This window comes from Macaca thibetana, chromosome 6 (assembly GCF_024542745.1).
Source record: "Macaca thibetana thibetana isolate TM-01 chromosome 6, ASM2454274v1, whole genome shotgun sequence".
Classification (NCBI taxonomy): domain Eukaryota; kingdom Metazoa; phylum Chordata; class Mammalia; order Primates; family Cercopithecidae; genus Macaca; species Macaca thibetana.
The window spans coordinates 106,616,160-106,631,195 of NC_065583.1; the positions used below are offsets into that span (position 1 = coordinate 106,616,160).

The 15,036-nt window shown below is 42.4% G+C and overlaps 2 protein-coding genes across 7 annotated transcripts in view; one reads left to right on the top strand and one right to left on the bottom strand.

Moving 5' to 3' along the window:
• The first annotated feature begins 623 nt into the window (after positions 1 to 623).
• FAM169A (family with sequence similarity 169 member A) overlaps positions 624 to 15,036 on the top strand; it is an 89,542-nt gene continuing 75,129 nt past the window's right edge. For 2 of the 6 annotated variants that reach the window (XR_007726404.1, XM_050793506.1), the window contains exon 1: positions 2,038 to 2,334. The gene's annotated coding sequence lies outside the window, so the exon portion shown is untranslated. Of the gene's footprint in view, positions 1,811 to 2,036; positions 2,335 to 2,522; positions 2,571 to 15,036 lie in introns of those variants that run through there. The other 4 variants (XM_050793505.1, XM_050793507.1, XM_050793509.1 and 1 more) reach the window with 4 other exon arrangements.
• LOC126956517 (cuticle collagen 40-like) lies at positions 1,205 to 3,173 on the bottom strand. The gene has a single exon (XM_050793518.1). The coding sequence runs from the start codon at positions 2,598 to 2,600 to the stop codon at positions 2,100 to 2,102; it is 501 nt and encodes a 166-aa protein (XP_050649475.1). The 5' UTR covers positions 2,601 to 3,173; the 3' UTR covers positions 1,205 to 2,099.

Below are 15,036 nucleotides of genomic sequence, written 5' to 3' on the forward strand. Positions count from 1 at the left end.
AGGGTCTCTCTCTTCCCTCATGCCCACTAACATAAGCAAAACTTATCTCAGCCAAAGAGAGAAGTCAATGGCGATTTAAAAAGAAAAAAACAAAAACTCTCAAAAATAGTGTCATGTTGCAAGTAGGGAAAAGAGAATCAGGCTGGGCGTGGTGGCTCACACCTGTAATCCTAGCACTTTGGTAGGCCTAGGCAGGCAGATCACTTGAGCTCAGGAGTTCAGGACCAGCCTGGGCAGCATGGCGAAACTCCGTCTCTACAAAATTTAGTGGTATGCGTTGGTGTGCACCTGTAGTCCCAGCTACTCCGGAGGCTGATGCCAGAGAATAGCTCGAGCTTGGGAGGCGGAGGTTGCAGAAATTGCAGGTTGTAGAGGTGGAAGTTGTAGAGACTGCGCCATTGCATTCCAGCCTGCCTAGGCTGTGGGAGTGAAACCCTGTCTCAAATTTAAAAAAAAAAAAAAAAATTGGACTTTTTTTTTTTTTTTTATAGGGCTGGGTGAATGTAGTTCTGTCTCCTACCAGAGTAGCCAGACATTTGGGAGCCAGGCCTCCCTGATTCAGGCACAAATACCCGCACACTTCTTAGACAATAGCTAAGAGTTAATCATACCCAGGCATTTCAAATATTATAAACAAGTTGTACTGGTTAGCTTTACAGTAAGGCCTGAGGCTTCAACATCTGTAGGGTATAGTCTGGTAGCCAAAAAAAGCTTCCCCAAATGGCAATTGTTTGGGATTACCCTGGGGACTCCTACTTACATATAGCTCTAGAAATGTAAATACAAGTCATATAATTTCATCCATCACTGGCTATAGGTAGAACCCAACTATCCAAAATTTCTGCTCTATTAAATCTAATTCATTACGTTTCATTAAAATGGTAAATGATGTGTAATAGTCAAGATTTTGGCTAATTATTATACAAATGAAACAATAGATTCTTACATGGCAGAAAAGCCTTTTTTTTTTTTTTTTTTTAAATCAGGGTCAAATATATCTGTATCAACAAGTATTCTTTGAAGTATTTTTTGATCTTGCTAATTTTGCTAATCATTAGGAAATTCGTGAAAGTTGGTATTGTGGTTGTTAAATATTTCCCAGGAATGAAAGAAGCAATTTCCCACTTTTCTGGATGAGCTGAACATAATGCTACGGTTCTTGCATAATGAGTAAAAGAAAGTCTTGACATTAATACATACAATATTGTTTCTCAATACATTTATTAAATATATTAGACTACAATATGCATTACCTTAAAGTCAATATATCATCTTTTAAATGCAGGAGGGCTAATTTTTTCAGTAGGAATGTGTAATTAGCAAAGGCGCAAGAGGCCATATGACAGTAGAATAGAGCTGGCAGAGGCAGGGGAGGAAAGCCAGGTGGAACCCTGCTATCTTTCTGGGTCAGGGTTAGTCTGTACCGGTTAAACGGTGAAAGAGGAAAGGTCAGCGCAGGAATTTGGTATTTTCCTGACATCTCCAGATGCAAGTCCGGACTCTAGGACTTCTCTAGACTGTGAAAGCAGACCACGATTCTTCCTTGCACGCACCTAAGTGGCAGTAGGTTTAGGATGAAGGTGGCGGGGCGGAGGCCGGCGGTCCTCGCCCGTGCCCTCTGCACCCCTGTCCCGAGGTCGGGATGGCCGCGCCCACTCTGAGTAAATTTCAGGAGGGCCTGCGCGGGGCTGGAGAGCTCCGCCGGGATAAGCGAACAGTAATCCTGCGAAGGTCGGCATTAAAGGAATACGCAAAATCAGCGTTGTAGCCCCCGCGGCTTAACCTCATCTATTTTTATATCTAAGCCAAGGTGACTCTTGAATACCAGGCCATCGCCCTGAGCTGGGCGTCGCGCTGCCGGGTGACGGCGGCCGGGGCGGGGAGAGGGGGCGCGGGTGGCTAGGCGGGGGCCGCGTGGCACCCCCGGGCTGGCCAAGGCCGCACCTGCCGGCCGGCGCTTGAGAGCCTGGGCTGGAGGGAGGCAGGGCGGCGTCGCCGGCTCCGAGGAGGGGCCGCTCCGCGCGGGCGGGTGGGGGGATTCGCGGTGGGCGCGGGCGCGGAGCGGAAGCGAAGGCTGGAGGCGCTGCGGCGCTAGTGCGTCACGTCGTCGGAGGGCACGGTGGGCCGCGGCCGACCCGCGACGAGGAGCCGGGCGTCCGGGGCGAGCGGGAGGCGGCCGCACCAGTCCTGGCAGCCGCACCAGCCCTGGCAGGCGCGAGCGGTGCGGCCCGGGACCGGCCGGAGGTCGCCAGCGAGCAGCCGCCGGCTCCATTCATTCGCGCGGCTCCGCCTCCTTTCCCGGGCTCTTCCAGCGGCTCCCGGGGCGCGTCTGAGGTGAGTGCGCTCCCTATCCCCGGCGCGGACGGGGGGTGAGGCCGAGGCGGTCGCGCCAGGCCCTCGCCCCCGCCGGCGCCAGTCCCACGGACACCGAGCGGCGACGCGGGACACCGGCTGTGAATGGCCCCTTGGGGCTGGGCCTGGCGCAGACCAGTGCGGGCCGCCTGGACCCGGGGCTCGCGTCCAGCTGGCGGCGGTCTGCGGGAATCCCGTAGGGCGTGTGGCGCCCCCAGGTGCGCTGGCCTCCGCCTCGGCGCCACCATTTTGTGTGAGGGAATGCTGGTCTTCTCCCCTCGCCGCCGCCGCGGGCCAGTTCGCAGCTGCGGCTGGCCGCCCCCTCCCCTCGTCCTCTCCCCACCTGGATGCTTGGCGTGCGCGCTGATTGCTTTGGCTTGGGGAGACGCGGACTCGGGGAGGTGTGGAACTTAAGCGTTTAGACTCGGTTCACGCGACCAGGTGGCCTCCAGAGATGCTCTGACCGTCTTCCCTTACCTGTAACTACTTTTGGAATAGATACTGTATGATTCTCTCTCCTTTAGAATGCAGGTCGTTGCAGTTTTGTCCTAATTGTGTTCTCAGCTCTCCATTATGCCATTTTTCAAGAGGCCTATGCCTTAGGAGGTAAAGCCTTGAACCCTGGGTGGTTTATGGCTCGGGGGTCTGGATTACACTGACTCCCATGACTGTCCTTGGGGAGAAAGGATGAAGCATTTCACTGGCTTTTTAGCGTCTGGGAAGCGGCGTGGGTATCGTATCGGGGTGGATTCGAAAATAACCACCTGATGCAGGTCACCTTTCCCCGCTGGGAGAGCAGTTCTTAACGTAAATTAAAACGGTGTGTACGGATTTTTTGTGGAGTTGGAACTGGAGGGACATATTTCTAAAAAATTTCCAGAAGGGAAAGTTTTCATTGTGATTCTCAGAGAACTGTGACACAGTTTGTCATTTTCAAGGTTCCTGAGAATTTGAGAAATATTTTAATTCGTTGGCTCCTCGCGAATTACTTACTCTACTTACGAACTGAGCAGATTATACCCAAGCCATTTGTATTTTGTCATTGCATCACAGACAGGGATTACAATCGGGAATGCTGGCTGTTGCATAATAAACACATTTGGGCCCTGGAGGGAATTCACCGAAGTGGATCTGGGTTTGGTGTGCCATGCGATTTTATTTTTTACACAGGATGTACAGATAATCTTTGCAAACTACGTCCCTTATCCTACTATGAAGTGTTGACAAGAGGAAAGATTTTTAGTGACTAGTATGGACCAGACTAAATTTTTTAGTATTTTAGTTTTGCTTGTTTTGGAGGAAAGGCAAGGAATGAGATGGCGAGAGGCACCTGGGAAAAGTCCGTTTGTCCTAACACTCGAAGCGCAAACAAAGATAAAACATGATCATTATAGTGGACTTTTCTCCTTAAATTAATGATGAGGATCTGTTTGGGGAACTTAGAAATAGCTTATGTGAATAGCAACGTTGACCTTCCACATGAGTGACCATAAATTAAGATGTCTTACCTGTGGATTTTAGGTTCTAAAAGGCTTCAAATTAGTCTGACCTTTGAGATAGTATTCAAGTCATTACAAATGCTATCATTTATTTAATAAAGATGGAATATATATCCAACAAAGGATTTTGATTTGGAGAAAACTAATTAAGTGCTTTTGAGGAGAGATTTCCATGTCACCCTCCTTATTAAACTTTTCATTTTCTGTTTTGTTGAAAACTCCCACTAATTTTGTCTTCAAACAAGTGATTCCATATCGTGTACCATCTCTGGCAGAAATATCATGCTTCCCATTAAAACTATGTTTGTTCTATAGGGAGAATTATGGAGGCAAGAAGAACCTTAGACATTTAGAGATGAGTCTTGGTTTAGGGAATTTAAGTAAGCAAAGCTTGCCTGCTAGGGATTGCGGGTGACCTGTCTGGACCTATCCTAGGCCTATGGGGGATGAGATTTTTTTTTTTTTTCTAGCAAATAACAGCACTGAGTCAAACACAACTCTTACACTTTTACATTGATTCTGTTATTATACAAGTCAGAGAAGTTCACTATATTGGTAAGATTGTATTTAATTGACTCCAGTTTGGAAGTGATCTTGGTGTGCTTTTGTCTTTGAAGTTGCTTGAGATTTTGAACATTATTTTACCAATGGTTGAGAAATTGAAAACAAAAACCTAATATTTTTCTCTATTAGCTCCTGCCTAAATACTCCGTTTTAAGCCTTAAGCATATTATGTTCAGTCGTCTGCCTAAAAATTCAGTAAGATTTACTTTTTAAAGGTAAGTACAACATAAGAGAGTTGAGTATTCATGTAGAGGTTCCAACAGTATCTGTCTAGCTCACGCCTGTAATCCCAGCACTTTGGGAGGCCGAGGCGGGCGGATCACGAGGTCAGGAGATCGAGACCATCCTGGCTAATAGGGTGAAACCCCGTCTCTACTAAAAATACAAAAAATTAGCCGGGTGTGGTGGTGCGCGCCTGTAGTCCCAGCTACTCGGGAGGCTGAGGCAGGAGAATGGCGTGAACCTGGAAGGCAGAGCTTGCAGTGAGCCGAGATAGCGCCACTGCACTCCAGCCTGGGCGACAGAGTGAGACTCCGTCTCAAAAAGAAAAAAAAAACAAAAAAAACCAAAAAACAGTATCTGTCAAGGATTCTGTATAAAGGATTGTTGGTTGGGTAGGAAGTTAAAACTTGTATGTTCCTTCCCCTGACATTTTGTGATTCTAAGTGGAAAAAAGGAATTGTGTGATTATCGTATTTAAGATGATAGTCTCCTCCCATGCCATTATTTTTTGTATATTTAGCCCTGAAATTTAAGTTCTAAATTTGGTATGCCTCAGTGGTAGTAGGAATATTTCACAATTGTTTCAATGATAACAATAAAATCACCAAGGTAGAATTATTAAGGAAAAGGTGTGATGTTTTAAAGATAGTGAAGGAAAAACTAGTAATTTATCAGATATCCTAGAATACTTATTAGACTCTTGGAGTTTTAGAGTTGGTATATGATACCTTAACGTTTACGTGCTTTGTATAGGGGACTACTCATCTATGCTAGCCTGTTTTTTAGGCTAGAATTGTGACTTGCCTAGATTCCTTCCACCCCCACATGTGTGTGTGTTTGTTTTTTTTTTTTTTTTTTAAGAATACAGTTTTGGTTACTAATTGTTTCAATAAAATGCTAGTTTTAGGCTAAACAAAGGTAGGTTTCATTTATTCCACAAACATTGAGTGTCTGTTGTGTGTTGCAGGGCACAAACAGGCCCTACTGTCATGGAGTCTATAGTTTAGTGTAAAGTATTGTGGATTACAATGTTAACAATTCCTTAAGGTCTAACTATACAAAGGTTTTTGAAAATACAAGTTGGGAACAAATTTAGCAAATTGCATATTTCAAAAAGTGCCAAGTTGCATGTTGTCACACTTTATTTGTAACTTCTCAGGTATAGAATTAGTTTAATTTGGAAAATTCATTCCAGTAGTCCTTGTAATGTGTACTGTTAGGCTGGGTACAAAAACATGAATGTGCAAAGTAATCTAGAAATTCAGTGTTAAAGATGAGACAAACATTAAGGAGATAATCCTGTCCTGTGAGTGAACTGAACAAAGTAATATGGGGCTTGCAGAGGAGGGCTGCATTAATTCTGTCTGACTGACTCTGGAAGGGCTTTACAGAGGCGGTGACAGTTGAACTTGGTCTTGAACAATGGATGAGTGAGAACTTGTCAGAAGTTTTTGGGGATGTAGGATACAATGAAAGACAGTCCCAGCAAATGCTCAAGCGTAGAGTTATAACCGGTCCTGTTCTGAAAACAGGGAAGTCAGTTGATCTGGCCCAGGTCCCATGGTGGTTGGGGCCTGATTGTGAATGGATGTGTATGAGTTTTGCTCCATGGTGATGGGGAACCAATAATGGGTTTTCGAAGAAAGGAATGAACAGAATGGGGTTCTCTCTGTCTCTTTTTAGGAAGATCATTCCAATAGCAGTTTAAACACTGGATTGGAGTGGAGAAAAGATACGAGCCTTTATGATAATCTTGGCAAAGCCTTGAAGCAAAGCTGTGGCTGTGGAGGTGACAGAGGAGGGGCTAGAGTTGAGACACATCTGCTGAAGTAGAAAGGCAGTATTTGAGGTCGAAGGAGATGTGCTTCGGTGTCACACAGACTGGATTTAAGTCAGGGCACCAGGACTCTGCTGCCATGGTTGTGTAAATGAGGGATAGTTACTTAGGCTTGGCTTCTTTAGCTGTAAAATGAGTATGAGACATACTTTGCAAGCTTATTGAAATGGCCAGAAGTAGTGTATAAAGCTCATTGACTGACATGTGATATGTGCATAATGATAGTATCACCCAATTTTGTTAATGATGACAATGAAGAGTTGTGTTAAGGGAAAAGAATGACTGAGTGGAGGATGACTTCAACAGATTTTAGCATACAACTGGGTAGGTGGTTGCTTTGTTAATATAGAATGTGAGGAGAGGAAGAAGAGAGGATTGTAGAGGGAGAGAAGGTAACATTTTTTTTCTTTTGGAAGATGGAGTCCCTTTTTTTGTTTTTTGTTTTTTTTTCTCTTTTTTTGGAAGATGGAGTCTCGCTCTGTTGCCCAGGTTAGAGTGCAGTGGTGCAATCTTGGCTCACTGCAACTTCTGTCTCCTAGGTTTAAGTGATTCTCCTTCCTCAGCCTCCTAAGTAGCTGGGATTATAGGTGTCCACCACCACGCCTGGCTGATTTTTGTATTTTTAGTAGAAACAGCATTTTACCATGTTGTCCAGGCTGGTCTTGAACTCCTGACCTCAAGTGATCTGCCAACCTTGGCCTCCCAAAGTGCTGGGAGCCAGCATGCCTGGTCAACTTTGGATATACTTTATTTAGGTTTGGGTTTCCTGAGGGAGAATCCAGGTAGAGGTATTGCGTGAACTGTTGCAAATATGAATCAGAGATCTAGGCAGATGATAGATAGTCGGGAGCTACCAGTGTATATATTTGGTAAATGGAGCCTCTAGACGGGATAAGATTTCTAAGTAAGAGCAAGTGGAATAACTGAGGCTTGTAGTTAGGTGAAATATTGTGAATTGAAATGTTAAAAGGTTCCTTAAGTCCAAATGCACACAATTTTTGAAAATATGAATTGGGAACAAATCCATTTATTAGACTGTTTTTATTTTTGAAATGGAGCCTCACTCTGTCACCTAGGATGGAGTGAGTGGTACAATCTTGGCTCACCGCAACCTCTGCCTCTGGGTTCAAGTGATTTTTAGTAGAGACGGGGTTTCACCCTGTTAGCCAGGATGGTCTCAATCTCCTGACCTCGTGATCCGCCCGCCTCGGCCTCCCAAAGTGCTGGGATTACAGGTGTGAGCCACTGGCCCTCGGCCTTATTTAGAAATCTTATCCTGTCTAGTGGTTCCATTTACCAAATATATACACTGGTAGCTCCCATATCTGTATTATCTGCCTAGATCCCTCTCCAGAAAGTCGGATTGTCCTGAGTGTCAAGGAAAGACAGAAACTTTTAAGTGACAGAAGGTGGTCAGTTTGGTGTAGTCTGTCATAAGGTCAAGAGAAGTAAGAATGAAAATAATCAGTTGAATTTGGAACTTGGAGGGTTATTGTAGATCTTATGAGTAGTAGCATTAATATAGTGATAAGGACAGAAGCCAATTTATTCATAGAAGTGGAGAAAAAGTCAGTGAGTTTGACTTACTGTTATACAATGAAAGATAAAGTACTAAACCATACTAATAAAGAATTTTGTAGTCTGAAAGCTTTTATACATGTATACCAGTGCTTTCAAGTTTGGATTGACTTGTGATGTACCTAATTAATTTATTCTGAGACTTCCATCAACAGTAGTTGCTACTCAGTGCAGTTCTACAGTTTAAGCCCATAGGCATAGGTTTGAATCCTGACTTTGCTGTTTCTAGCTGCCTGACTTTTATTAAGATACTGAATCCCTCCTGGCCTCAGTTTCCTCATCTGTAAGAGTGGTTATTACAGAATTCATCTCAAAATGTTGTTGACAGAATTACCTAAATGTGCTAATGTATTAATGGTGAGCTACTAATATTATTATCAGCGGAATTAGGATAGCTTTTAGTATCTAGTTCAATGATCCTCATCTTCTTATCTTTTCTCCCGTTTATTATCTCTCTACACCCACCCCATGTACCATGTATGACACTTCGTTGAGGTTCTCTTCTTTTCTAATAGTGATGGGGTCTCGCTTTGTTGCCCAGGCTGGTCTTGATCTCCTGGCCTTAAGCAGTCCTTTCACCTCAGCTTCCCAAAGTGCTGGGATTATAGGCATGAGCTACCATGCTCAGCTGAGGTACATTTCAAAGCAGTAATTTACTTCCTTATTTTAAAAAAAGCGTGATGTATCTGTCTCTCATCAATCAGAACTTTTGATTTATGTGAGATATAACCACAAGTTGAGTTGATAGAAATGTTAAAAATTAAGAAAACCTTCATTTTTTGTTAGTTTGTGTATTAATGTGAAGGAAATGTATGTTTTTTGGTTTTTGTTTTTTTGAGATGGAGTCTTGCTCTGTCGCCCAGGCTGGAGTGCAATGGTGCGATCTCAGCTCAATGTACACTGCGCCTCCCAGGTTCAAGCAATTCTCCTGCCTCAGCCTCTTGAGTAACTGAGACTACAGGCATGTGCTACCGTGCCTGGCTAATTTTTTATGTTTTTAGTAGAGACGGGTTTCGCCATGTTGGCCAGGCCGATCTCGAACTCCTGTTCTCAGATGATCCACATGCCTTGGCCTCCCAAAGTGTTGGGATTACAGGTGTGAGCCACCATGTCCAGCCTTGTTTTGTTTTTAAAAACTGAAAATAATTCATGTTAGCCCCCTCTATAGTTTTTATGGGTCCCAAACTAAGAGGCTGTCTTCTAATTTTAGATATGGTACTGTTCTCTATTAATTATTTATACTCATGAGTGGAAAATATAGCTAAATTTAGCAAAAAAGTACCCCAATTTTTTTTTACTTTTTAATTTTTCAACTTTTATTTTAGGTTCAGGAGTACATGTGTAGATTTGTTAAATGGGTGAATTGCATGTTGCTGGGGTTTGATGTACAAAATGATTAGTCACTGAGGTAGTGTGCATAGTACCTGATAGGTAGCTTTTTGGCCCTTAGACTCCTCCCACCCTCTACGTTCAAGTAAGCCCTGGTGTCTGTTGTTCCCTTTGTCGTGTTCATGTGTACTCAGCGTTTAGCTCCCATTTATAAGTGAGAACATGTGGTATTTGGTTTCTCTTCCTTTGTTAATTCCTTTAGGATAATAGCCTCCATCTGCATGCATCCATGTTGCAGCAAAGGACATGATGTTTTTGTTTATTTGTTTGTTTGTATTTTTGAGACAGAGTCTCGCACTGTCACCCAGGCTGGAGTACAGTGGCGCAATCTGGGCTCACTGCAACCTCTGCCTCCCAGCTTCAAGCGATTCTCCTACCTCAGCCTCCCAAGTAGCTGAGATTACAGGTGCCTGCCACCAAGCCCCCCTAATTTTTTTGTATTTTTAGTAGAGACGGGGTTTCATTATGTTGGTCAGGCTGGTCTCGAACTCCTGATCTCATGATCTGCCCTCCTTGGCCTCCAAAGTACTGGGATTACAGGCGTGAGCTGCCTGGCCTTGTTCTCTTTTTTTTTTGGATTATGTAGTATTCCATGAAATACCCAAATTGTAGACATCTTGATATTTGGCTTTAGAATATAATATATATCTAAAAATACTTGAAGTTAATTTCAAACCATGAAAGAAGAAATAGAAGTGATTCTGAATAAATTTTGTTTGGAGAATACTAATTTTTTTGTATCTGAGTAGCGTCCATGGATGGAAAAAAATGGCATACTGGCTTGGATAGACTCAAGGGAAGTTCTTGTGCCTGTGACAGTACTTACAATGGGCACAGAGAAGTTTCTCCTGTCTCTAGCTGGAAACATACCAACTGTAACTAACAGTATTCTTTGACTAGGTTGTTGGCTGGTCATGTTTTCATGCACTGTAATTAATTCATTTTTGGGTAGAATTCATTGTTGGAAAGTCCCAGTTCTTTTACCCTTTAAAGATAGGCAAAATAAGTCTAAACTTCTAAACTTTTCATCAGCATATTGATTCTTCAAATATTTTACGGGTAGATTTTTTTTTTTTTTTTTTTTTGGGACAAGGTCTGGCTCTATCACCCAGGCTGGAGTGCAGTGGTGCAGTCTAGTCTTGACTCACTGCAGCCTCTACCTCCCTACAACCTCTGCCTCCCGGACTCAAGCCATTCTCTCTCAGCCCCCTGAGTAACTGGGACTACAGGTGCATGCCACCACGGCCAGTAATTTTTTGTAGAGATGGCGTTTTGCCATGTTGCCCAGGCTGGTCTTGAACTTGTGAGCTCATTGGCTCTGCCCACCTTGGCTTCCCAAAGTGTTAGGATTACAGGTGTGAGCCACTATGCCCGGCCAAGGGTAGCTTTCTTGCCTCCCTTCCACAGTGGGAATTTTTTCTCCCAATTTCAGTTCCTTATGTGGTGTATCATGGTTTCGAGATCTTTTGCCCTCTTGGCCTTCTCCGTTGGAGGCATTCCAGTTTTGCAGTGTGAATTTTTTTTGAGGTAGAGTCTTACTCTGTTGCCCAGGCTGGAGTTCTGTGGTGCCATCTCGACTCACTGCAACCCTTGCCTCCAGGGTTCAAGCGATTCTCCTGCCTCAGTTTCCCGAGTAGCTGGGATTACAGGCACGTGCTACCATGCCAGGCTAATTTTTTTTTTTTTTTTTGAGACAGAGTCTCGCTCTATCACCGAGACTGAAGTGCGGTGGTGCAATCTCAGCTCACTGCACACTCCGCCTCCCAGGTTCATGCCATTCTCCTGCCTCAGCCTCCCAAGTATCTGGAATTACAGGCGTCCGCCATCATACCTGGCTAATTTTTTTTTTTTTTTGTATTTTTAGTAGAGACGAGGTTTTACCATGTTAGCCAGGATGGTCTTGATCTCCCAAAGTGCTGGGATTACAGGCGTGAGCCACCGCGCCCGGCCCTTTTTTTCCTTAAGATGTACACCTTGGAAGGGAATAAAACACTGCAGATACTGTCTGATCCATGAAAAATGGAATATTTTTCCATCCCTGGATGGAAAATTTATTTCATCTTAAAGAAAACCTTGGTTATGGTTCATATTTAATCTAGTATCATCTAAATCTCAAGGTCTTCTTATTTGTATCTGTCCTGCAATGAATAATTAAAAAACTATAGTGCAATGTAGTGAATTTTATTTTTCCCCTAGCTCTATTTTGGAGTAACTCATTAAAGAAATATTTGGACAAATAAAATAAAATACCTAGGAATAAACTTAACCAAGGAAGTAAAAGATCTCTACAATGAAAACTGTAAAACATTGATGCAAGAAATTGAAGAGGACATAAAAAATGGAAAGATACTTCATGTCCATATATTAGAAGAATCAATATTGTTGAAATGTTCATATTACCCAAATCAATCTACAGATTCAATGCAATTTCTATCAAAATACCAATGACATTCTTCACAGAAATAGAAAAAAAAAATCCTAAAATGTATGTGGAACCACAAAAGACCCAGAATAGCCAAACCTATCCTGAGTAAAAAGAACACAACTGAAGAAATCATATTATCTGACCTCAAATTATACTACAGAGCTGTAGTAATCAAAACAGCATGGTACCAGCATAAAAACAGACATGTAGATCAATGGAACAGAATAGAGAACCCAGAAATAAATCTCTGTACATCTACAGTGAACTCATTTTTGACAAAGGTAACAAGAACATATATTGGGGAAAGGAAAATCTCTTCAATAAATGGTGCTGGGAATACTGGATATCCATATGCAGAAGAATGAAACTAGACCCGTATCTCTTGCCATATACAAAAACCAAATCAAGAAGGACTAAAAACTGAATCTAAGACCTCAAACTATGAAACTGTTAACATAAAACATTGGGAAAACTCTCCAGGGCATAGGAGTGGGCAAAGATTACATGAGCAGTACTCCACAAGACAGGCAACCAAAGCAGAAATGGATAAGTGGGATCATGTCAAGTTAAAAAGCTTCTGCATAGCAAAGGAAACAACAAGGTGAAGAGACAACCCACAGAATGGGAGAAAATATCTGCAAACTGTCTATCTGACAGGGAATTAATAACCGGAATATATAAGGAACTCAAGACAACTCAGTAGTTGAAAACACATAATATTCTGATTAAAAAATGAGCCAAAGATCTGAGTAGATATTTCCTAAAAAAAAGACATACAAATAGCAAACTGGTATATGAAAAGGTACTCAACATCATTGATCATCAGCAGAATGGAAATCAAAACTACAATGAGGCCAGGCACCGTGGCTCATGCCTACAGGGTGGCTGAGGTGGACAGATTGCTTGAGCTTAGGAATTCGAGACCAGCCTGGGCAACATGGTGAAACCCCATCTCTACAAAAACTACCAAAAAATTAGCTGAATGTGGTGGTGCATACCTGTGGTCCCAGCTACTTGGAAGGTTGAGGTAGGAGGATCTCTTGGGCCTAGGAGATTGAGGCTGCAGTGAGCAGGGATTGCATCACCACATTCCAGCCTGGACAACAGAGTAGACCCTGTCTCAAAAACAAAAGCAAAAACCAACAAAAAACAAACTACAGGGAGATATCTTACCCCAGTTAAAATGGCTTTCATCCAAAAGACAGGCAATAACGAATGCTGGTGAGGATGTAGAGAAAATGGAACCCTCTTATACTGTTGGTGGGAATGTAAGTTACTATAACCACTATGGAGAACAGTTTAGAGGTTCCTTGCAATTTAAAAATAGAGCTACCATATAATCCAGCAATCCCACGGCTTGATATATACCCAAAAGAAAGAAATAAATCAGTATATCAAAGAGATTTCTGCACTCCCATGTTTATTGCAGCACTATTCATAATAGCTAAGATTTGAAAGCAACTTGAGTGTCAATCATCGAATGAATGGGTAAAGAAAATATGGTACATATACACAATAGAGTATTATTCAGACATAAAAAGGAATGAGATCCTATCATTTGCAACAACAGAGATGGAACTTGAGATCATTATGTTAAGTAAAATAAGCCAGGCACAGAAAGACAAACTTTGCATGCTCTCATTTATGGGAGCTAAAAACATTAAAACAATTAAATTCATGGAGATGGAGCGTAGAGTGATGGTCACCAGAGGCTGGGAAGGGTAGTGGGTGGTCCAGGGAAGTGGGTCTGGTCAGTGGGTGCAAAAACATATTAGATTGAATGAAGAAGATCTAGCGCTTGATAGCTCAACATTGTGATGACAGTCAGCAATTTATTCCACTTTTAAAAATAAAGTGTGATTGGATTGTTTGTGACACAAAGGATAAATGCTTCAGGTGATGGATGTGATTATTATTATTATTTTTGATATAGAGTCTTGCTCTGTCACGCAGGCTGGAGTGTGGTGGTGCAGTCTTGGCTCACTGCAACCCCCGCCTCCCAGATTCAAGCAGTTCTTCTGCCTCAGCCTCTTGAGTAGTTAAGACTACAGGCATCCACAACCATACCTGGCTAATTTTTTGTATTTTTAGTAGAGACGAGGTTTCACCATGTTAGCCAAGCTGGTCTTGAACTCCTAACCTCAGGTGATCTGCCCATCTTGGCCTTCCAAAGTGCTGGGATTAAAGGTGTGAGCCACTGTGCCTGACCTTATGTGATTATTTACCCTGATGTGATTATTATGCATTGTATCCTGGATCAAAATATCTCATGTACCCCATAAATATATACACTGTTATGTACCCACAAAAATTAAAAATAAAAGATATATTGGGTAGGCATTTTACTTCGTCAGTTGTTATATTTCCTATTTTTTTTTTAACTTTAGCTTTAAAACACTTGACTTCAGTTTTATTGCGTAGTAACCATTTAAAAATTCTGAAGAAGAGGGGTCACGGCGTTTAGATATAGAAAAGTCTGAAGAAACTTTATTACAAGGTTTAAAAACGTTTAACTCCTAAGGAGTGACTGAATAATCTGGTTGTTATATTCTATAATTGTATTACACTTAGATACATCATGGATTACGTTGGCCTTTTGTCTTGACCTTTAAACCTGGCCACCAGGTTAAACTCCTCTGGAGACAGATCGTGTAGGCTCATAGCTGAACTCGGCCACTTCCTAGCTGTGTGAACTTGGACAGCTTACTTAACCTCTCCACATCTGAGGCTCCTCATTCAGAAAGTGTGTATAGGAATACCTGATTCATAGGATCATTTCGAGGAATGAGATGTGTAGAGTGTTTCAACACAATGCAAGGTGCAAGATAAGCAATCAGTAAATTTGGTGGTTCTCTTGTTATTATCATCAGAAAATACATTCTGAGTTTAAAAAAATGATTGTAAATGACATTTTGAGGTTATTATCCTTTTGTAAATTAAGACCTTTCTTCCTAGTTTCCATCTCCAGGTGAGCTGTAAGTGCTTGGAAGGAAAGTAATCAATTGTAGACCTGTATGACAGTAATCAACTGTAGACAGGTAGATCGCTGATAGCTGATCATTTGGCTCATCCTCACTTTTTACCTGTGCTGAAAAAGTAGATTATTTCTCTCTGTAGTTCTGAGCCTGGTAGGAGAGACAGATGAAGAAAAATGAACATTATTATGTATT

What these genes read in the sequence shown, in the direction of transcription:
- LOC126956517 (XM_050793518.1), bottom strand. Translation starts at nt 2,600, where the DNA reads ATGGTGGCGCCGAGGCGGAGGCCAGCGCACCTGGGGGCGCCACACGCC.